The sequence below is a fragment of the Exophiala aquamarina genome (genome assembly GCF_000709125.1).
Source record: "Exophiala aquamarina CBS 119918 chromosome Unknown aczIA-supercont1.4, whole genome shotgun sequence".
In the NCBI taxonomy this organism is placed as follows: Eukaryota; Fungi; Ascomycota; class Eurotiomycetes; order Chaetothyriales; family Herpotrichiellaceae; genus Exophiala; species Exophiala aquamarina.
Window position 1 is genome coordinate 2,409,447 of NW_013550584.1, and position 22,213 is coordinate 2,431,659.

The 22,213-nt window shown below is 50.1% G+C and overlaps 10 protein-coding genes across 10 annotated transcripts; 6 read left to right on the top strand and 4 right to left on the bottom strand.

The window, feature by feature from the left end:
* Window positions 1–249: 249 nt before the first annotated feature.
* A1O9_05962 (uncharacterized protein) lies at window positions 250–1,150 on the top strand (the record flags this gene model as incomplete). Its single annotated transcript, XM_013405175.1, has 2 exons — window positions 250–439; window positions 525–1,150. The coding sequence occupies 2 exons, from the start codon at window positions 250–252 to the stop codon at window positions 1,148–1,150; spliced, it is 816 nt and encodes a 271-aa protein (XP_013260629.1).
* Window positions 1,151–2,475: 1,325 nt separating this feature from the next.
* A1O9_05963 (minor allergen Cla h 7) lies at window positions 2,476–3,258 on the top strand (the record flags this gene model as incomplete). Its single annotated transcript, XM_013405176.1, has 3 exons — window positions 2,476–2,499; window positions 2,598–2,683; window positions 2,757–3,258. The coding sequence occupies 3 exons, from the start codon at window positions 2,476–2,478 to the stop codon at window positions 3,256–3,258; spliced, it is 612 nt and encodes a 203-aa protein (XP_013260630.1).
* Window positions 3,259–3,844: 586 nt separating this feature from the next.
* On the bottom strand, window positions 3,845–5,440 carry A1O9_05964 (uncharacterized protein; the record flags this gene model as incomplete). The annotated part of the gene is made up of 1 exon (XM_013405177.1): window positions 3,845–5,440. One exon carries the CDS (start codon window positions 5,438–5,440, stop codon window positions 3,845–3,847), a length of 1,596 nt encoding a protein of 531 aa, XP_013260631.1.
* A 525-nt stretch (window positions 5,441–5,965) lies between these two features.
* A1O9_05965 (ribosome biogenesis protein ERB1) lies at window positions 5,966–8,335 on the top strand (the record flags this gene model as incomplete). The annotated part of the gene is made up of 1 exon (XM_013405178.1): window positions 5,966–8,335. The coding sequence occupies one exon, from the start codon at window positions 5,966–5,968 to the stop codon at window positions 8,333–8,335; it is 2,370 nt and encodes a 789-aa protein (XP_013260632.1).
* Window positions 8,336–8,640: 305 nt separating this feature from the next.
* Window positions 8,641–10,316, top strand: A1O9_05966 (uncharacterized protein; the record flags this gene model as incomplete). Its single annotated transcript, XM_013405179.1, has 2 exons — window positions 8,641–8,648; window positions 8,702–10,316. 2 exons carry the CDS (start codon window positions 8,641–8,643, stop codon window positions 10,314–10,316), a joined length of 1,623 nt encoding a protein of 540 aa, XP_013260633.1.
* Window positions 10,317–11,508: 1,192 nt separating this feature from the next.
* A1O9_05967 (uncharacterized protein) lies at window positions 11,509–11,784 on the bottom strand (the record flags this gene model as incomplete). The annotated part of the gene is made up of 1 exon (XM_013405180.1): window positions 11,509–11,784. The coding sequence occupies one exon, from the start codon at window positions 11,782–11,784 to the stop codon at window positions 11,509–11,511; it is 276 nt and encodes a 91-aa protein (XP_013260634.1).
* A 266-nt stretch (window positions 11,785–12,050) lies between these two features.
* Window positions 12,051–12,434, bottom strand: A1O9_05968 (uncharacterized protein; the record flags this gene model as incomplete). The annotated part of the gene is made up of 1 exon (XM_013405181.1): window positions 12,051–12,434. One exon carries the CDS (start codon window positions 12,432–12,434, stop codon window positions 12,051–12,053), a length of 384 nt encoding a protein of 127 aa, XP_013260635.1.
* A 2,159-nt stretch (window positions 12,435–14,593) lies between these two features.
* Window positions 14,594–15,901, top strand: A1O9_05969 (uncharacterized protein; the record flags this gene model as incomplete). Its single annotated transcript, XM_013405182.1, has 1 exon — window positions 14,594–15,901. One exon carries the CDS (start codon window positions 14,594–14,596, stop codon window positions 15,899–15,901), a length of 1,308 nt encoding a protein of 435 aa, XP_013260636.1.
* A 2,022-nt stretch (window positions 15,902–17,923) lies between these two features.
* Window positions 17,924–19,027, top strand: A1O9_05970 (uncharacterized protein; the record flags this gene model as incomplete). The annotated part of the gene is made up of 1 exon (XM_013405183.1): window positions 17,924–19,027. A coding segment is annotated over one exon (1,104 nt), but the record flags the coding sequence as incomplete, so codon positions are not given.
* Window positions 19,028–19,331: 304 nt separating this feature from the next.
* On the bottom strand, window positions 19,332–21,392 carry A1O9_05971 (uncharacterized protein; the record flags this gene model as incomplete). Its single annotated transcript, XM_013405184.1, has 5 exons — window positions 19,332–19,915; window positions 20,084–20,582; window positions 20,636–20,789; window positions 20,869–21,101; window positions 21,210–21,392. The coding sequence occupies 5 exons, from the start codon at window positions 21,390–21,392 to the stop codon at window positions 19,332–19,334; spliced, it is 1,653 nt and encodes a 550-aa protein (XP_013260638.1).
* Between the last annotated feature and the right edge of the window lie 821 nt (window positions 21,393–22,213).

Genomic DNA, 22,213 nt, shown 5'->3' on the forward strand with positions numbered 1-22,213 from the left:
CGAAAAAGCAAAGATGAGGCGGGCGAGACTTATCTTTGCTGTCAGGACTCAGAATTTGAAGCTGTTGCTGAACTTCTCGAGGCCGAATTTCCTCCAGTCGAAAGCTGCCTCACTCCTGAGCAGTGTGGGATCAAGAGAGCTCTGCTGGAGATCCTCGGCATTCGAATGATGTCGAGCCGAGATGCTCTTGACAATTATGTCCACTCATCTCTTCTCTGGCACACAACCGATCATGGCTGAGTAGACCAAATGGTCGAGACGGCAATGGAAGAACCGATAGCCCAAGGGCTGATAAAAAGGGCAGAGTTCGACCGCTGTTTGGAACCCACAAAATCTGGCACGGCGGTTGTGGCTAGTGGTCTTAGTCCCGAAGACGGGGTGTTTGTGCGTTCAGAACTATCTCGTGCGCTCGAATCACTCGTGCCGGATGGGGGTCTACGTATCTTTGTCTCTTCACACCTGTGCGGACAAGCGGACTGAGTGAGATCTCGTGGTTTACCTTTCGAAATCAATTGGAATCTCAGGAAGAAAGTCGATTGAGGCCCTTCGGTTGATCGGTGTGAAGCCTGCATTCGTCAGTCGTCTCGGCAACAGCGGAGCAGAACTGAAGGAAAACACGACCGAGGAGATCCGAAATGCTCGGGTGTATCGTCGTGCGTACTCAGCCTTTCAATTCCGAGATCTCTGCAATGAGATGCCCATCCATGATGTCAGTCTGAAATACAGCGTTCCTCGAGGTCAGGTTCAGAATCTGTCTCAAACGTGTCACGGTTTTGCGGCAGGGATGATCAAGTTCTGCGAACGCATGAATTGGGGCATGCTAGGCGCGGAACTGGAGCACATGCTCGATCGTCTTCGGGCGGGAGCTCGAGCAGATCTGCTTGAGATGGTCGAGGTCTCGTTTGTGAAGAGCCGCATGGCGCGAATATTCTGGGGAAATGGCTTCCGGAGTGTGAGGGCAATGAGTGAGGCCGAGCCTCGGAATCTGGTTCCTATTATGGCGCAAGCTCAAGCACGAAAATTGCGGTTAGAAGGCAAAGCAGTAGAGAAGCTTAACGCCAAGCTGATGGTCAAGGCCGAAATCATTGTGAACAGTGCCAGTCGGCTGTGGGAAAGACAGCAAATAGTGCAATGGGAAGAAGAAGAGTGAGGGGACAGGCCAGCCTTTGACAAAGTTGCCAGTTGAAAAATCACAGCGGCGAGTCCTGCATTCTGGTAAAGACACTTTGCAAGCCAACCACAACTCATCATTTTGGGATGCCTTGCGTTGGCGACCGGCGCAAGTCTGGAGGAGAATTCGAGCAGGTGGAGAGGATTAATTGCTCATACCGATTGCCATATATATGGTATCAGGGTCACTAGGACTCGCAATTGCACTATTCAGTATTCATGCACACACAGGACCGCAGCAGGCATTGGAGACTTCATCCTTACATTGTTACGAGTAGGTCGCTAACACCGCTCTCTTGCCCCATTGTCGTCGGCGGCGGTTGAGACTTGCATAGAGTCGCTGCAGATTACAAAGGTGGCTTCGATAGACTGAACATTTCCAAGACGCTTGACTGCTTCGGTGGGTAGATACGATTTATTGATTTCCGGCTTCCAAGAAGTACCTGGGTACTACTAACATGAGTCTTCTTCACCTCATCAGATGCAGCTGACAAACGGTACAGGCTTGGGTTCCGCACTCGGCCAGCGGGGTAGTGGCCCTCATTGGCTTGTCTATCTCGGCTTGGTCCCCTGGCAATTGCTTGGGCAATCCTGTGTCAGCTTTTCATAAGCGATTCTACAAATCTACATCGGCGTTGGAGCGTGCCCGCCGTTGACCGGGGCTATCCCTGTCGATGTTCGTCATCCGTTAATGCGGACAATCCACATGAGCTTCCTTCTAAGTTACCCTTAGCTAAGTCAGGGTGCGTGCCGCATATCGAGTAAGGATCCTAGGGATAATACTATTCATTTAGTCGAAGCAATTACTTAGCAACCCGTTCAAGTGATCCTCCATGAAGGGTAACCAACCATGGATCAGGCAGAATTCCGGACGTTGCTTGGGTCACGCTATGGTAATACTGCATGGCTGCGTTTCATTTCTGACAACAGCTGAGGGAGGGTTCTGTTCCTGGCATGTGTCGACGGCAGAAGAAGGTGTCGACAGAAACCGATCGGCCCCACCTCTTTGTACCTCTTCCAGGATGGAGTGTCTCCTTCGTGACCAGTATACCGTTGTACTGCCGTAAGACTGCAAGATCCACTTCGATCGTGATTCGTGAAACACAGGTAAATACCAAGATGAGACTTCCCAGTTAGCCACATTGTGCCTTCCAGAGAATCCTGGTGTAGCACCTTCCATACATAAGGGTCTCTTGTCTCCCATCTCACGGTCTGTTTTCTCTCCTCCAGTCTTGCTATCCAGTCCCAGACAAATAATTCCATCTTCAGTTTACAAGGACAACTACATCTCAATAGACAGTCACCATGGCTAAGATCGCCATCATCTACGTATGTTCCCCCCTCTTCCACGCCTGCTGCTGTGCCAGATTCCAGGAACGCGCCTTCATGACCAAGGTCAAACTCGCTGACTTGTGACTGCCATCTAGTACTCCACCTGGGGCCACGTTGCCAAGCTGGCGGCCTCTGAGAAGAAGGGCATTGAAGCTGCCGGTGGAAGTGTCGATGTCTACCAGTATGTTGGCACTCACCATTCCTACAATTCCTTCTCTCCATCCGCACGTCTGACAGGCCTTGCCTTCATCTAGAATTAAAGAGACTCTCCCCGCCGAAGTCCTGAAGAAGATGTATGCCCCAGAGCAAGATGCTTCCATCCCTATCGCAACCCCAGATATCCTCACAAAATACGATGCCTTCCTGTTCGGTGTGCCCACCCGCTATGCCAACTACAGCGCTCAGTGGAAAACCTTCATCGACCACCTTGGTGGCTTGTGGCAATCCGGCGCTCTCTATGGCAAATACTTCGGTCTCTTCGTCTCCACCGGCACTATGGGTGGTGGCCAGGAAGCGACCGCCCTCCAAGCTCTCAGCTCATGGGTCCACCAGGGCATGATCTACGTCCCTCTGGGCTACGCCAAGGCCTTCCCCATCCTCGCCGACCTGTCTGAGGTCCGCGGTGGCTCCCCTTGGGGTGCTGGCACCTTCTCTGGCGCCGATGGCTCCAGACAGCCCACCCCCAAGGAGCTAGAGTTGGCCGAGATCCAAGGCAAGAGCTTCTACGAGCTAGTCAGCAGAGTCAAATTTGAGTGACTAGATGGCAGTGAGAAGAAGACTAATGGGGTGGAGGCGACAAATCCGGCGGCAGCGGAGACACCAGCAGTGAAGGAGACCACATCAACACCTACTCCCGCTCAGACTACACAACAAGCGGACGACAAGGAAGAGGAAAGTGGACCGTGTGGCCTGCCCAAGAAGTGTGTCATTCTTTAGGAGACGAGCAACGAGAGCCATGAGTGATGTTGCAAAAAAAAGAACCGCTAGACCCCCATAGTAGTCTCATATTGCATGAACCTGACGTTGGGGTTTCGTTAAAGCCAACCCGAAACCAAAAATACCTACTTTAGCTTAGCAAGAATACGGACTGGATCCGACCGAACGGCCCAAAAGCTCCTTGCGTCTTCCACATATTGTTTGGCAATCAGAAGTGGCAATAAACCATCATAGAATTACTCACATTACATCAGTCGTTATTGAAAAGTCAAGAAAATCGGGTATAAGTTGATATAAACCTCCGGTTTTCATCATAAGCTAACTGGATGGAGGTGGCGGTGGGTTTTTCCTCCCTCCATCTGGCCCCCCTCCACCCCTATTCATGTTTGACCTTTCATCTCATCGTTCAAACTTCTACCGTCGGCGGCTTCGTGTCAAGGCTCATGACAATGCGCCTTCCTGCGTCGACAATCTTCAAACACAGGAAAGCGTCAGTGTCGCCGCCACCGTGGCTGCCCTCCTTCTCCAGCTGTACTTGCTGATGGCACCGCTCAATTTCCTCGAGCGTCATGCCCACGGTGTAGCCCCGCTGCAGGTCCGTGGAGAAGCGCTTGGGGAATTCGCCCGTCCATTGCTCCTGGCCGTGCCATTGCTTTTGCCGCCTTTCAAAGGTAGACAGTGCGGAGAGAAGCGTCACCGCCGAGGCGGAGGCGGCAAGGCTGGGACGGGGACTGGGTGTGTCTGGGGGTTGCGGGATGGGTGCGTCGCCGAACACGTGTGCCCGGATCAGGTTGTGCCCGAATGTGCGCCAGGCAAGTTCTTCGTGCACGCTCATTGTGGTGCGGTCGCTGCTGTCGCTGGCGCCACTTGAAGGAGATCTATCTGTTACCGCGTCGGGGTTGGACCCAAAGCCTTTTTTAAGGTCTTGGGCCGTTGCCTTGCGGACCCTGTGCCAGTGGTCCGCCATCACGTTGATCAGCACGCTGTTCAGCATGACGTTCTGCGACCCGGATTGAAACTTTTGCGGGCAAACTGCGCAGTGTAAACTGGCCTTGGTGGTGCGGTGCGCTTGTAGGAGAGTGTCTATTGTGCCGCTGGAGACTGGGAATGCTGAGAGGGTGGAAAGCGTAGAGAGTGTGAGGTACGAATTCGGCAGGCATGGGCACTCGGGCACTGATGGCAGATTTAAGAGTGTGGATGGGTCCGCGTCTGCATCGTAGGAGATGGAGGGGTTATCGGGATTTCTGGGGTCGAAGAGGATTATATTTTCTTTAGTTTGGCGGTCTTGCAGCGGCATTGGCAGCATGGCCATTTCGGAGAAATCGGGCCATAACGTGGCGTCGGTTGGGTAGGATATATTTGAGATGGGGACACCGTCCGGGGGAGTTTGCGGCTGATCGTACGGAGGTGTGCGAGAGCTGCGAGAGGCACTGGTCTGTGATGATGGCATGTTGGGGAATGTGTTGGGCATATTACTATAATTCTGATTGCTCGCTCTCTTGATGGTCTGTGCGACGGGTCCGGTACAAACGTTCTCGAAGTCTGCTCTTTCGGAGAACTTTGCGGTCAATTCGGGGTCGATGACAGGCTCGGGAAGCGACTGGGTCGGAAGAGATTGAGACCTTGCTCGCGCATGTTGTGATTGATCTTGATCTGTCTTCTGTCTCTTTCTTGGACGGCCCATCTGCTTCTGAACAGAGTAATGGCAAACAAGGTGTTGCTTGATGCAGCGCCCACATCCGGTGGGCTCGCCTGAACATTTCAGTTTGCGCTTTCCTGCAGATTCTATGTCAATGAGGAGGAAGACTAGGGTTGAATATTGAGTCATACTACATTCATCACAAGCAGCGTGCCGCTTCAAGGTCGGGTCAGGGTCGAAAGCAGCGTCATAAGCGGGTGCTTCATCGTCTTGTAAGTCGGGGGTCAGGTCATTGCCCGCGAACTGCTTTGCCATTGGATAGCTGCCGTATATCGCAACCAGCTCGGATGCTCGTTCGGACATGGTAGACATCGTTGCGGTCACCATCGTACTAAGCAGTACCTGCAGAGAATAGAGAGTCAACAAAGAAGGTCTGGAAATGAGAGCTATCTCGACCAGTGGGTGGAAGTCAAGGCACACGAATTGTCAATGCCTAGCTGGGTGTTTGAGACCCACGGGTCACTGTTTACTGGGAGGATAGTAACCGATCAGGAGGCCTCAACTGCTGGGATCCCCATCTGACTTGAGTTCATTGGTTTTAGCTGGGCATGGGTGGACGCCTTAGGAAGAGCCTTGCGAGCAAGTTTTGTGAAGAAAACGGAGGGTTTGTCTTCATCCGTGGCGGGGTCCGACTTGGGTCACGTGAGCAAGCACTTGTTTGAACATCAAAGTCAAGTGGTGCTGACATAATACGACATCTATTCATTGGTCAATCCCCTCACCGCAGACGGAGGATCCAAAGAATTTCTCCGAGTACAATAATTAAACTCCTAGAAATTTTCCAACGTGCAATTCGACGCAGCCAACACCCTCAGCAAACCATACATTATGACGGGCTCGAAGAAGCGCAAGGCTGTGACTAAAGATGTCGAGGAGGATGCTGCAGTCGTGTCTGGCGATGAGTTCGACTTCGCCAATTTAGACATTACTCTCTCTGATAGTGAGTCGGCGAGTGGTGGCAGCGAGAGCGAGAGTGATAGCCAGGCCGAGAATGAGTTGAGCTTAGCACAAGACGACGAAGATAATATCTCCATTGCGACTGATGAAGTTCTATCCGAAGACGAAGACGACATTCTGCAGCCTCGCCAAAGCAAGACAAATGGGACAGTGGACATCGATGTCCAGAAGGACCCAGAGTCCACCGCAGCCCAAGAATCAGAAGATGAAATTCCCAACTATCGGGTGGTCAAGGATGCGAATGGAAATGACAGATATATCTACGACGAGATTGATCCAGGCAATGACTCGGACTATTCAGTGGCGGATGACGAAGCCAACACCATTGGCAATATACCTCTCTCCTTCTACGAGTCGTACCCTCACATCGGCTACAATATCAACGGCAAGAAAATTATGAGGCCGGCGAAAGGTCAAGCCCTAGATGCTCTGCTCGACAGTATTGAGATCCCCAAGGGCTGGACTGGTTTAACCGACCCTTCGACTGGAAAGCCCCTCGAGCTCTCTCAGCAAGAATTACAACTGCTCCGAAAAATCCAGATGAACGAGATGCCTGTTGATGGATATGATCCTTACGAACCTACGGTGGAGTGGTTTACTAGCAAGGTGGAAACCATGCCATTGAGTGCAGCCCCTGAGCCAAAAAGACGATTCGTTCCCTCGAAACATGAAGCCAAACGTGTCATGAAGATCGTTCGAGCAATAAGAGAGGGACGTATTCAACCTTACAAACCTCCCAAAGAAGAGGAGTACGAGGATGAAGGTGTCCAAAACTACGACATCTGGGCCGATGAGCAGCCTCGACTAGATCACGTCATGCATATGCCCGCTCCTAAATTACCACCTCCCGGTTTCGATGAGAGCTATCACCCTCCACCGGAGTATCTCCCAGACAAGAAAGAGAAGGATGCCTGGGAGAAAGCTGATGAGGAAGATCGAGAGAAAGACTACCTGCCTGCTGATCATTCTGCACTCAGAAAAGTCCCCGGCTACGATCGCTTTGTCAAGGAAAAGTTTGACCGCTGTCTCGATCTCTATCTTGCACCTAGAGTCCGGCGAACTAAGCTCAACATCGACCCAGAATCGTTGTTACCGAAACTTCCGAATCCTGACGAGCTACGTCCGTTCCCTACACATGAAGCGGGACGCTTTCATGGCCACAATGGTCGAGTCCGGTCAATTGCTATTGATCCTTCTGGTCAATATCTTGCTAGCGGCGGAGATGATGGCACAGTCCGAGTCTGGACTCTACAACCACCACGTGAGGTTTGGTCCTTGGAACTCGGCTCTGATAGTCCCGTTAATGCTGTGCGTTGGCGACCTGGAAAGGCTACTCCGATATTGGCCTGCTGTGCTGGTGATGATGTGTACTTGAGCATCCCAAAACTTGGCGTAGAAGTCAGTCCGGAAGCTGATGCGTCGCAAGACGTGCTTGATGCTGGTTGGGGCTATGCTGCATCCGAAAAGACTACGTCAATCTCTGGAGGAATCAAGTGGAGCCGGCCATCAGCCGGCCTCCGTGACAAAGGGGTAGCAATTGTCATACATATTGGACACACTCCCAAGACTCTATCTTTCCATTCAGGTGGGAATCACTTCGTCACGATATGTTCTGGTACAACTGTTCCAGCCTCACAAGCCATTGCTATCCATACCATTTCGAAGCATCAAACACAACTCCCGTTCCGCAAAAGAATTCGAGGCGGTGGCACTCCACAAGTCGCTCACTTTCACCCAACCAAGCCGACACTGTTTGTTGCAAATCAGAGGATAATCCGAGCATACGATCTATCAAGGCAGTCTCTACTCAAGATTGTACAGCCTGGCGCACGATGGATTAGCAGCTTTGATATCCATCCCACAAGTTCATCAACTGCAGGTTCGGACAATCTCATCGTTGGGTCGTACGATCGAAGGCTGTTATGGATGGACTTGGATCTCTCTCCTCGCCCATACAAGACCCTGCGCTTTCACGACAAGGCGATCAGATCAGTGCGATTTCACCCAGCGACCAATAGGTATCCTCTTTTTGCAGACGGCAGCGATGATGGTAGCATTCAGATATTCCATGGACAGGTTACTAGTGACATGATGAGCAGTGCACAGATAGTGCCATTGAAAGTTTTGCGAGGACACAAAGTCGCAGGAGGGTTGGGAGTGATGGAGTTAGATTGGCACCCTCAACATCCATGGCTGGTCAGTGCAGGTGGTGACGGAACATGTAGGCTCTGGGTACCGTAGGAGCAGAAACTATGAGACAGCCAATACATGGTTCATAAAGTCGTTCAATGATAAGGCACGAGTAAGCCAAATGCATCTTATCTAGTAAAGAAGAATGAGAAATTGGCACTCTTACTCAAAAATTGGTGGGAACTGAGGTCACGTGTCGATGCGCCTCCCCTGCGCGTGCCGCGTTCCGCGTTCCGCATTCACTCGTCAACATGCGTTTGATAATTGACCCAATTCTCAGTTCTTGGTCTCTAATCACGCAACTGCGCATGTAGTCCACGCCCAACCCTCGCCAGTACACTTCTGGGACTGTTGCCATGCCGGCGTAAGAGACCCTCTCAATGAGATCGATATTATTTAATGCTGATCAAATTCTAGGCCAGGGGATCAGCATAAGCCTAATGGCACCACCACTTCCAACCCTTTCGAAGATACGAAGCCGAGGATTGCTGAATATACCGCTCAGGAAATTGCTACCCTACAAAGTCGCCTCAACAAGCAACTAGGACCTGAATATATATCTGCCCGTGCGGGGCCTGGAGGCTCAAAAGTACATTATTTGGCTGCTGACAAGGCCATCAGCCTCGCAAACGAAGTGTTTGGTTTCAATGGTTGGAGCAGCTCAATTCAAAACATCCAGATTGATTTCGTAGACGAAAATCCTCAGACTGGAAAGATCTCTCTGGGACTCTCGGTTATCGTTCGAATCACCCTAAAAGATGGCGCCTACCACGAAGACATAGGCTACGGCCAGATTGAGAATTGCAAAGGCAAGGCGGCTGCATTTGAGAAGGCTAAGAAAGAGGGAACAACAGATGCATTAAAGCGAACCTTGAGGAATTTTGGCAACATTCTTGGGAATTGTGTCTATGACAAGACCTACCTTGCTAAGGTGACAAAGCTCAAGGTTGGAGCTGTCAAGTGGGATCCAGATGCACTACACCGACATTCGGATTTTGCTCCCAAAAAAGAGGAGAGGCTCGAGGCAGAAATGCCATGTCAAGTGGTAAAGGAAGCGTCAGCCGAATTCGATGACAGCTTCGATCTCGGTGATTTCGATGAGGTGGACTTTGGCAGCGTTGACATGGACCACTCAGACGAGGTCACTCTGTCTGCTGAGTCAACGGGTTCAAGACATGGCCCAGCGAATGGCGCCTCAGAGCGAATGGCACCCCCTGCGAGACCAGAGACAATAACACCTTCAAAACCACCGGCTGGTGCTACACTCCCTCGCGTGCCACCTGCAAGACCTGTTCAATCTGCTGGTTCTGGACCGACCATTGTTCCCCAACCTTTACCTGGCCAGCGGACCTCGGTTGCTCCGAACCCACCAAACAAGACCCCAAGTTCTGATCCACGGTCACATGCAGATCAAGCTGCTAGATCGTCATCACCTAACCTTGCTTCTCAACATTGTGCTGCACCCTTACCCGGTCAAGGTTCGTCTACAGCCCAAGCCAACCGGACTGCCGCTTTCTACTCGGCTCGAGTAGCAACCAATATCGATGCCAACAATAACATCATCGCGAACGGCGTGAGTGCAAGTCCTAAATTCGATCCTAGGACTGAGAGTCCCTCAATCCGCAAGACTTCTGGAGTTGATCACAACAGATCCGTGCCTTTGAAAAGAGATTTGACGGCTGATACGGCACCTCATGCAACGCAAATAATCAATCCACAGTTCGATCCCGCAAGACGTGTTGGTGGTCCAGGCAATACAGGACAGTTTCAGATGAGTCGAGGACCGAGTACTTCAGCTTACCGACCACCTACCAGACGTGGTCCAGAGTCAAATGGCGGATCGACAATACCAGCGATTAGCACCGGGGGAGTAGACCGAGCCCTTGAAGCAGTGAAGAGACCGCCCCTTGGAGATGTGAGCAACTTACAACACAATGCGACGGCCTTGACCACGGACGGTGTGGATGCAAAGCGCCTCAAGGTAGCTGAGCCCGAAAGTGGTAAAGATCCTGGGGGAGGCGACCAACACTAGAAGCCTCAGTCATTGCAAAATTTGGGAGGCATGCGTGTAGTAATCCTTCTAGCTGGTGGTTGTCAGCTTCTGGAGCATTGCTTCAGGCAGTTTGAGCAAGCAAGCTCCATTTCGCCTGCTGGAATTTGTGATACTCGTTCTATGATTGTATGACCGAATATGATATCCAAGAGCAATAGCATTTCCCGCTTTTTTGAATTGGAGCTGTTGTAGGTGACTGCATTCAGTCGAAAGATCAATGGAACTGGAATCTTCGATGACGTAGCCTTCTCCAAAAGTGCTTCAAAGCTCGAGTATACGGAGTAGGGCGTTCCCAGAAGGCCGGCATCCCAACCCACTTCGCTCTGTCCTCTTAGCAAGCCGTATGGAGCACTTGACGGGGAGGGAGCGCCTTGCATACATCAAGCAGCCCGTCCCCCTATCGCCATTATCAAAATACGAAACAATGTTTAACGAGTATTACTAGGCCAGTTGCACAGCACTCACAGCCAACAGCACAATGGCTGGTTGAACAGTCCTCTGTATTCGTGATCCTGCATTTATCTAGAAGCAGGGTTGAGGCCATATGGGTATTGATGTATCTAATTAATGCCTTTCGCATGTCCTTGGCAACTGCTTGACTGGCCAAGCATTGAGATAATGTCACACAGCTTGCGATTGCACTTGTCCACCACCTATGCAGATCCCAACGAGACAGTTCAGATGGTGAGAGCACGAGTTTCATTAGCTCGTGGGTCGCGAGTGCCCTTGAGAGCCGTACCCGTCTAGGTTCTGCTTGAACTAGGCCTCGTCGATGAGGTGAAAGATGTCGTCGAGAAGTGGACGGCGAGGTGGATCGATATCTAAGGAAGCGCTTCTCTTAGATGGGAGAAACAGCTTGGGTGGTCGCGAGTGAGCTCCTAGCTTCTGCTGTAGTCACGAGTTGGTTGCTCCCCATTACTGGGAGCAGCTTCGCTTGTCCACTGGACCTAGAGCATCCCGAAGCGACAGAAGCAAAAGTAGTACCGAGGAGAGAAATCTAGGGAAACCTACGTCAAGAACTAAGAGTTTATATTATTAATTTTTGATTATGAAACACCGAAGGAAAACTCTTTTGTCTTAGCCATGTATTGCGAGCCCTGAGATATGATTGAAAATAGTCTAATTGAAGGTCTATCGAGAAATTGCGAAGAAGCTGAAATGTTCCCCCATTCTACACACCCGAATCAATTTGCTCGATTTGTCTGCTCGCAACCACTGCCTTCCACTCCTTACCAGTCCGGTCAAGCGCAGCCGGAATCGGCAGATCTTTAATCTTACCAGGCTGCTCCAGGAAATCCACGGTCATGCCCGTAGCGGCATGCCACGCAACATGGCAATGGAAAGCCCAAGCGCCGGGGTTATCAGCACTCGTCTGCCAGGCCAGGTAGCCAAATTCAGGCACGACCTGGACATCTCTCCTCTGCGGATTGCGGGGTCGGACGATCATCTTTCCGTCCCATTTTGCCCCGTTCGACGGCCAGAATGTGCATGTTGTGGCCGTGCAATTGCATCGGGTGCGGCACCGGAGTGTTGTTGTTGAAGATCACGCGGTAGGAGCTTGCGGAGCCGGCGTTGATGATGTTCCATTGCTTGGGAAGGGTCAGGTCGCCCCTTTTGGCTTGTAGTAGGATTGGTTGGCTGAGGTCTGCGCGGAAGGACGAGTTGTTGATGGGCCATAGCCAAACGTTTGAGCGTTCTGGCCGGCTGTGAGATCTAGCGTGACGTTTGATCGGGGTCGGTCAGGGCAAGGGGATAAATTGGGGCAATTGCGTCTATTGGATCGTTGTCGCAGCCGACGCTGTGAGGATTCGAAGCAGTCGAAGTGGGCAATACTACGGGACTTGCATTTTGATAGTAGAGAGCGGCCAAGGCGTGAGGCTGCCGGGCCTCAGCACACGTAGCATTGTTTCTGATCCAGTAAATGCCTTTCGGGCTGGAGAGGCCCTGAACGATAACGTCGGTCCCCTGTCCGGCCCCGAGTGTGACCACTGACCTATCATATGGCTGCAATCTCATGTCAGCTTCCTGTCTTTGAATACAACGATCTTTGATTGTGCTGATCTGAACGGCGACGATGTCATTTTCTATCACTGTCATGGTGTGGCCATCGATAGAGAACTTTTGGGCGGCATCGGCAACGACATTGATCAATCAAAGGCGATGGCGTTTGCCAGTTTGAAACCTGAATTTGGTGAGGCCAGCTTTATTAGCACACTTCACCCTTTTATCTGCAGCGGTAGAACAATTAAAGTTCATTTTCCGTTGATCAGGTTATTGTCGCTTACTGGCTTGAGAGGTGTAAGCTTGGGACGAGGCGATACCAACTGCTTGACAATGGATTCATAGCTGCTGTGATAATAATCAGAGAGTAATATTGGGCTAACAACAATGTTATAGTCTTTTGGCCTGGGTCCGTATATCACGATAGATCCAACGACACGATCTGCGTACTGGGAAGAATAACGTGCGTGATACCATGTCGTGCCGTAAAGCCCAGCTCGAAACCTGTAAGTGAAAGACTTCCCAGGGGCGATAGGACATTGGGTAAAACCTACTAGTCATCAGATAGGATCAGGGGGGTCAAGACCATACTTACCGGGAGTCCCATCCACTCATTGAGTGCTGTGCTGTAGAAAGCCATGCCAATGAATTTTTGTGCCTGCTAATGGGCTGGATATGTTGTTTGTCACCTTGACAACAATTGTGTCGCCCCGATTTGCTTGTATAGTTGGACCGGTGAACTGTCCATTCACAACAATCATATCCTTTTCATACTCGTCGGGCGAGAGTTTACAACGAGAGAGGGTGAAGTCGTATGTTCTAGTGATACCGGGTTCGACATCTTGCTTATAAGGATATGTGTTGGTGAAAGTGCGTTTCCCCCATGGATAACCATCTGGCAAGGGGTTGTTCGTTAGAAACCTCGGCAGCGTCGATGATGTCGAAAGACCCAACGAGCTTGCTCAATTAGTCAAGAATTGTTCGAGATTGGCGGTAATGACCAAAGTATTGACCATTGCTGATATGAGACCCATCCTCTCTAGAGGATCGTCCGTGAGGGTGAAAAAGCTTGTTCGAGGAATATGGGAAAGCCAGTCAAATAGCTAGCTACAGCTTCCCATTCTCAGAAAACACAATAACAGAATGCAAGGAATGTTTTGAATTCTGATACTTTTTCTCCAAAGGCATGCAAGAACACCAACATCGAATCGCTGTCCCGCTGGTCAACTGCTTTGGAGTATCATCCGAGGAAGTGCTTGGCTACTTTCATCTGAGATATTGACTGGACAGTAGCAAGGAGGAATTTATGCCTAATGAGTAAGATTGAACATGAGCAGATCACACTGAGTTCACACTTGCCATGTTCTGTCTGGAATTATGCCAACAAACAATTGGAGGGCTCAGAGGCTCTGGCCTGGCGATGTCCAGAGAGGATTTACTATTCAGCTTCGAACCCCTAATAGCTAAGACATCGCGCTCACTTTAAATCCATCCTTAATGGGAAGTTGCGTCTCAGCCTCTTCATCAGGGATTCTGTCACAGACTACGTGTCTATTGATTGAAATATTGAGTGCAACGGATAACAAGTATATATATTGGATCTCCCCTAATTATCATAGGTCATAGCAAGTTGGTAGGAAGGATCTAGTTAGTGGGGGCTGACAAGGCTGAGGTGCTGGTGGGATAAGGGGGTACGGCCTGACGTCATCGCGATCTGAACGCGACTTCCGCAGATTTCATCGGCGCTCGACTGAATTCATGTAGTACTAAAGTACCCCGTACAGAAGCCACCTCATTAAAAGCAATGAAATTACAATAATACAAAACTCATTCACGGACGCAGATATGGTAAATCCTCTTGGCTCAAAACGCCAGCAAAGCGACTAACTCGAGTAGGCTTCGATACTGCGGCAGATTGTCGCAGGCCCTCGAGCCAGACATCCAGAGGCTGGCTTGGATCTATGCTACATGACTGATTATAGTACGCTCTATTCCAAACTGCTCGCGTAGCCTGTGTTAATTACTCAATAGTTGTTGTTACCTCTGGACCTAGCTCAGTGTGGCCAAAGAAAGCCTACCGAAACCCTACGGACCAACTCGTCAAATTCCTAGATAAAAAACATGGAGAGGAGTGGTCAATATTCGAATTCCGTGCTGAAGGAACAGGTTATCCTGACTCTGAGGTCTACAACAGAATACACCACTTCCCTTGGCCTGATCACCATCCCCCACCCTTTGGCATGATTCCAAATCTGATGGCAGCCATGCGAAATTGGATTCAACGTCTCGATGACCCAAACGCTGTTGGAGAGAATAAGAAGAACAGGGTTGCTGTTGTACATTGCAAGGCTGGAAAAGGTCGCAGCGGTACTACCGCATGCTCCTATCTGATAAGTGAGGAGGGCTGGAAGAAGGAGGACGCCCTTGAACGCTTTACCACTCGGCGTATGCGAGCAGGATTTGGAAACGGTGTGAGCATTCCCAGCCAACTTCGTTGGGTAGGTTACGTCGATCGATGGGCCAACAGTATGGGCAAGAAGTATGTTGAAAGACCAGTAGAAGTGGTTGAAATCCACGTCTGGGGTCTTCGAGACGGCGTCAAGGTTTCCGTGGAAGGCTACGTTGAACATGGTCGCCGCATTCGTCAATTTCATACTTTTACAAGGGACGAGAAGACCGTCATCGAAGAAGGCAAGGTCGAATCATCAAGGCCACCACTTAGCTATAGCCACGTACGAAAGGACGATGAAATACTGGTGAGTCCCGTCGAAGGAACTCCTCAATCATCGAATACCAGTTTGCCAGGCGCCTCTACTGCTCAAACTATCATCCTTAGACCGAAAACTCCACTTATTCTTCCTACGAGTGATATCAACATCGACTTTGAACGACGAAATAAAGCTTCATACACGGGGTTTACAATGGTTACTGCCCTTGCACATGTTTGGTTTAATACCTACTTTGAGGGCGGACATGATGGCTTTGACTCAGGAGTCTTTGCCATTGAATGGGATGCAATGGACGGTATCAAAGGGAGTGCGAGAAAAGGCACAAGAGCACTTGACCGGTTGAAGGTTGTTTGGAAATATGCTCCAAACGAAGAGCATGTCATTACTGAACCAGCTAGAGGTGAGACTGTACCAGAAAACCCACCAGCTGATTGGCGTGGTGAAGGAAATGAAGAAAGTCGACCGGCAGACGGAGTTACCAGCGGTAGGCCTGGAGGAGCCGCACTGACCATGGGTGCCGTGGTAGCTGAAGGGGCCCAGACCCTCGGAAAGGAACTGGGGTTGAGAAAAAGTGCTCCTGACAGCGCGAATATCAGCCGCGCATCGAGCATCAAGGAGCCGCTTAGAAAAAGCACCGAGATACAAAGGGCCGAGGAGACTGACGATGAGGGCGTTAAGACTACTGGTCCTGAAGGTGAAGACCATGTCGGCTACAGTGACTCTGACAAGGAAGATACTCGGGTCGGTAATGGCATGGAAGTTGGCTTGGGCAAAGTGGCGAACGCTGTGGCGAAGATGAAGCCTGGCGAGGGAAACGGTATACACGAGCAATGATACCCCTGTGGGATTGTTTCACGAATGCTTAAACAAAAAGCGATGGCAATAACCAATCCGAAAATATGCGTCTCACATCCAGGGAATGCATGGGGTGGTCGTTTTTTCTTTTTAATAAATATTTTTTCTTTTGATTTAGTTTATAGTACTATCTTGGGCATGGTAGCGAAGCGCTGATAGCAGGTGGTTGCACAAGCCGTCGGGGCTGCCTCCAGGGAGGATCTCAGGAGCAGGTGCGGTAAGGGTGTCACTGGTTCTCTGCTCAGTTCGCTCTGGAAGGAGCAGGAGCAAGAGAAGTAAAAACATTAACTTCTACTGATCTTCAGGATAGCTATGCCCTTCCTCCAGCCTTTCTTTGACAATACAGGGTGAAATTGTGCATTCTGCTCCTGTCAGCATGAGACTATTAGCTCAGAAGTCTGCTGTTAGACGACTTATGGTTAGTTTTGTATAACCTGAGGAAGTTTGAGAGAACTTACAAGTCGCTTCCTCCAGTGTGACGGCGGGAAGCCTCGGGGTTCTCTCCCCCAGCAGTACATTCTTGGAGCGCGACTGACAATGAAGAGTCATCAACCACCTCGAGTGTTTCGCCCCAGAGAATTGTATCGGAATGGGATAGTCTCAATCCGTAATCATCCCAAGAACACTCACAGCTTGATCTCGCAGGTTCGCATACACCTGCCCTTTGTCCCCACCCGTATCCAGATTGATGATTCGGTATTTTGCACTGTCTGAGGACATTTTGAGTAGAAATATGTTGCTTGTTTGCGACGGATCAAGTGGTACTGGGCTGTATTGGACTTGTGGGGCAGGAACAATCCTCATGAGAGAGCTGGGGGGAGGAGTAGTGTGCTTCTTCCTGATGAACATACGCAGAGCACTGTATTGCTCCTTTTTGGGGCTCTCAATGTGGTGTCGTTCTCGGCGTCCATTTCCCCACGATGCTGTTTCTTCCGATCAAGATGCACCGAAGCGTTCAAATCTCGGATGACTTTGTCCACGCGTCCACGTTTTCTCCATTAGACTTCGCCTATATCAGCATTGGACCATATACCTGGTCGGTCTTCAACCCTCAATGGTGGTAGCAATCCGACTTTTCGGGGAGATATGCCCTAAGACATCTTGGAATTTAATCCCAGTTGCAGTGAAACATGATTCAAGGTCACCCACCATCTCACCACATAGCCGCGGCGTCGTGTATAGGACCGCATCCACAGTGTGGAATGAGATAATGGAGCTTTTCAGGCCATGATATATGACGGACGACTTACTTACCTAGGGTTCTGAAGGGCCCGCCAGGTACACATTTGGTACACATTTCCGGAGCACAAGTAGAACATGGGAACATGAGGTGGTGAGAGAATGTCAGGCGAATTGATGAGGGGTTGAACAGGGTGAGCATGCGAGGCCTACGACCACACTTGCCTACCAACATGGGTGGACATAATCTCACCCTGCTAGTATGTATGCAGAAATGATCATTGTTCTCTTCTCAACCGTTTGCAGATCATGGAGTGTCGCCCACTACTTCAAATTCAGGTCGATAAGTTTCGTAGAGGTAGATTCTGTTCAGGATGAGGTCGGAACGGGTAAACTCAAATCCCGGACGTTTGTTGCACGTGACCGAAATTCCGAACCTACGTGAGAATATATTCTGGGAAATGGTACAGGTAGCCTAGCCCACAGTTGATGCTTGCCTGCAGTTCCAAACAGTGGTTTCACAATACCCCTGACCTGGCTGTATATTATATAGGATTGAGTGGTCCTCACCCAAAACGGTAGCTCATCGTCCAGAGTTCTTTCAATGTCAGGCCATTTTGGATGACGTCAGCAAGAGGGAGTTCCAGCTCAGCTCAGCAAAAGCATGTGCAGATAATTTTGTCCCACATGTTTCGTCTAAAAGGCTGGGCGACAACGAAGCACCAGCCTGACCTGACCACATGGCCACCACCAATCTGCGAAAACAAGACCATGCGACATCAGAGATCACTCTGTGAAGCCTCTGACTAGTATTCAGTAAGAATGTCGACGCGCGGTGAAGATCGTAACTATCACAAAGTGGTCTATGCAAGCCGAAGCCGTGCTCCGGATCGGGTGGAAGGAGAGCCTCCCCTGCGCCGGCCGCGACGGGATTATGACTACGATCATGACTACGATCATGATAGATCCTATTCGCGTGACCATCGAGATGACCGAATTTTAGTTGAAAGAAACGCACGGGCTGACGACCTTCGGGGATATCACCCGCCGGCTCAATCTGCGCTCGTTCCCAGCAGGACAAAAACTACCTATGAAATTGGTAGAGACAGAAATTCAGAGGCCTATGTAAAGCGGTCAAATACTCTTGTCATTGCTCCCACCAACCCAAGGTCCGAATTTGAGGTTCTCCGGCCCCAAAGAAGAGATGACGGGACCTACGTGGTTGACCTGGCGACCTCGCGAGGCTATGATGATCGAGACTATGGCTACGATCCTCGAGCAAGGTACTACGATGCGCCACCTCCATCAAGGAATAGAAGAGATGAAGACGTAATTATGTACGATACGTCAAGGGCTCGTGTCGGGGACCGTGCAATCAGTCATGCGAGCTATAATGATGTCCAGGTCATCGAAGACACCGACGATGGTCCACGCGATCGCCGCCGAGGCAGGGAACCTGAAATTGTTCCTGAAGAGATTATGGCATCGCCGCCGAGACTTCGAAGCTCCATGCGTGGAAGAAATGAATCGCCTCCGGAGGAATGGAAGATCCGGAGATCTCACAGTGTGGGCTTTTACAAAGACCAGATCAGTCACCACGATGCGAGTGAGAGCCGCCATGAACGCCCGGGTGCCGAGGCGCATCTTGCCGGTCGGTATCTTCATCATGACGATGACGATGACGATGATTACATCCAACAGCCCAGAGTGAGTTATAGAGCAAGATCCAGGTCCAGAGGGGGCCACGGGCCTCGACATAGTGATCCACGATTGCGAGACTATGACTACGAAGATGATAGAGGGACCTATACCGAAGAAACAATGAGACAATATGAATATGAGGACAGGAAAGAAGCATATCCACCACAACGGGAATCAAGAAGGCATCGTCATCACCGTTATGACGACGACGATCGCTCCACATATTCCGAATACGAGACCACAACCAAGAAGAAAAAAGAGTATTACAGATGAATATGAATCAGGACCTCCTGCCAGTGACCGACTCTGTGTGGGATCGATTGATATTGGGTATTTGAAACGTTCACATTAAACCTTGCTCCAACTCCTCGCCCCTCGCTAGCACGACTATGAGAATTTCTTTCGGGATGTCGTTTCAAAGTGATTTGGTTCGGCATTCTTGTCAACCCTGGTTGATCAGTGCCAGACACTCGATGTGTTCCCACAAAGCACAATTGCTGAGATACATGACCCCATTGATGGTCTCTACTCAGCCTTCCAAATCCTTGGGTCCCACCTTGACCTCAACTCCACCTGTTTTCTCCTCGAAGGACGCATCCTCGGAATCGGGAATACCAATTTCGACATCAGAACTCTGCATCTTAGCTGGTGGGTATACAGCCTCATCAATCTTGGCTGGGCCAATGTCTGAAACATAGTTGCAAATCAGGTAATATACCAGGCCACTAACGGTGAAGCCATATATGCAAGAGAAGGTGTATATTTTCCATGCACCGCCGACATCCAGATTGTTATCGATACTCTTGGAGAATCCCGGTAGCAATGGACCAATGGCGACAAAGAAGGCCGCGTATGCCCTCCAGTTGATGCCATGCCAGTATCGATAAATACCATGACCGTTGTACAACTCATGGATGTTGAGCTTCTTCTTAAGAATGAGGTAATATTGGCAGCACATGACTCCGCATACCGCACCCATGAACATGCTGTATCCAGACAGGAATGCAAGTAGTCCACTTGCGTTTCTGATAATCTGCCAAGGATTCGAGACTACACAGAAGAGAGAAATAATCAAGGTTGCTCGGAAGATGTTGAGATATTTTGGGTAGAGACCTGATACATCATTTGAGAAGGGGTACGTTCCTAATATGATATCACCCAGTCAATATGATGATCTTCCTAGGAGTTGTGCAAATGGGGTGGAAGTGTTGGTGGAGGGTGGAAAGTGTGTAGAGCCTTGTCAAGCAAGATCTCAAGTATGCGACCAAGAAAAGGACATACCTGCTGCGATCTGGTTACCGATGGTAGCCAGCATGAAGCTGAATGCAGTGAAAAACTTGGCGGCTCGGGAATCAAACTTCGCAATCACTGCTGGCATATACCATTCAAATTCTCCCCAGATATAGCTGTGTGCCGAAGTGACAAAGATGGGTGTCAAAGCACCGAATGTGCCGATTATTGGAAGGGCAAAGAATTGATTATAACCACTCAAATTGTTCTTTGAGAATCGGGCAAAATCGGGAAAGTTGACAGCCATGCTGCTGAAAAGACCGATGATTACGTTCAATGCTGTGAGAGCAGAATATGCTGTGTTCATGTACGAAGAGGTGATCTTTGCCTGACCTGTGACGAGAGGCCCTCCACCGTGGGTTACGATTGCACCCCAGAGGAACAATGCTAGGAAAGTTGGAGGTACCACAATACCCTTGATGAGGAACAAAAGTCGAAGTTTCTTGATAGGCATCAGAGCGAGAATGGTCTGGAAAATCCAGTATATGAACTAGAGAACCACTGTTAGAGGTTTCTGTTCTGGAAGGACCCAGACAAACTTACGAAACAAAGAAGTCCTGCCGAAGTGATACCAGCACTTTCGGGCAAGTGATTTGGAAAGTTCGCGAAACTTGGCCAAATCGCTGTGATACAGTTGTTCAGAAAGTCACCTGCCTGCACGCACAGAATTGCCGTCCACATGGCAGCCACGAATGCTCTAACTCATCGAACTCGTCATCAGCTTCTGCAGGCCAGGGTGCCTTCAGTAACCCGAAGGTGGGCTGAGCAATACTTACCGAAGGACGATCACTGGATAGCTGCCGTACATTCCAAACATCGAGCGGACCAAGACTGGAAATGGGATTGAATATCGAGCTCCCATCTTTCCCGTGAGGGTCAATGCACCAGAGCAGATTGCGAACCCACAAAACACAATCGGGATGGTTTCACGGGCTGTGAAACCCAAACTCATAACTGAAGATACCGTTGAAGCTAGGGGCGGTGCCAGCATATCACTGGTCCAGTAAGCCTGGTCGAGACGGTTAGACATGTCAAAGTAGGGGCTTTATCGGCATACCCAATAGTCCTGCGGAGGTATACGTTAGCAATGACAAGAAACAAATGGTTGACGGCCTACCAAAGCACCCCAGGTACGGTCTTCCGGCTTGACTGGGTCCAAATCAGGGTTAGACCATCGTGGATCTTTATATACGCCCTCCTCCATAGGCACCTTCCAGTGGAGGTGAGGCTGAATCTTAGCCTTGATATTGGAGGGCGACAAGCGCTTTGGTGAGAAGCGCTCAGCGGAAATGTTAACCATCGTATATATTCAGTAATGGAAATGTGAATAGATCTGCGAAATGAAAGGGAGCGGACGATGTTGTGAGAGCCTTAACTGAAGGCAAGAGAACGTGGATGGTCTATATAGGGCAAGTTAGACAACATGTAAAGCACCTCAAGCCTCAAGGCTGGGATCTTTTCAGATACACGAAAACGCATCTGTAGATACTCAGATAAACCAGGGTGCCACGAGTTAGCAGGGAGATAGGGACTACGCCCCCCTGTCGAAGGGCCCGAGGGCCGTCGATCACACAGACTTTGGTATTCAAGACCTGGGGAAGGTGATTCTGGGGTACTCGAGAGGCCGATGGATATGAAAATTGGCAGATACACCGTGAGAAAGCCTCATGCGTTGATGATACGGCCTCCGGGCGACGCAGGCTCGCCGACGGGGCGATTGCATTGATACGGACTTCGGTTCTGACCAACTGTTACCCAGTGATACGATACCGCCGCCGGCCAGTCACTTAAATATGTCCAAGGGCCGCCGGCCGCCGAAACATTACTCGTATTCAATATTGCTTCTAGCCACTCAAAGATTTCTGTGGCGTTGGTCTTATCTATCTGTATTCTAAGGCATGGGATTGGTTGCAATATATCTTCATTGTTGATGTTCCTCCACGTAGATTAATGCTTCGGTGTTGAGCGTCCATGAAGTTACGTGACCGAAATGTATCCTTCCCGTCTACCAGGTCAAATGATCCCATCATAATTGAAACGCAGACTTCCCCATCCCTTAAGTCGTTATAAAACAGGCATCCTACAAGTCCATCCTGCAACTCCAGAACTCTTGTGCGGAAT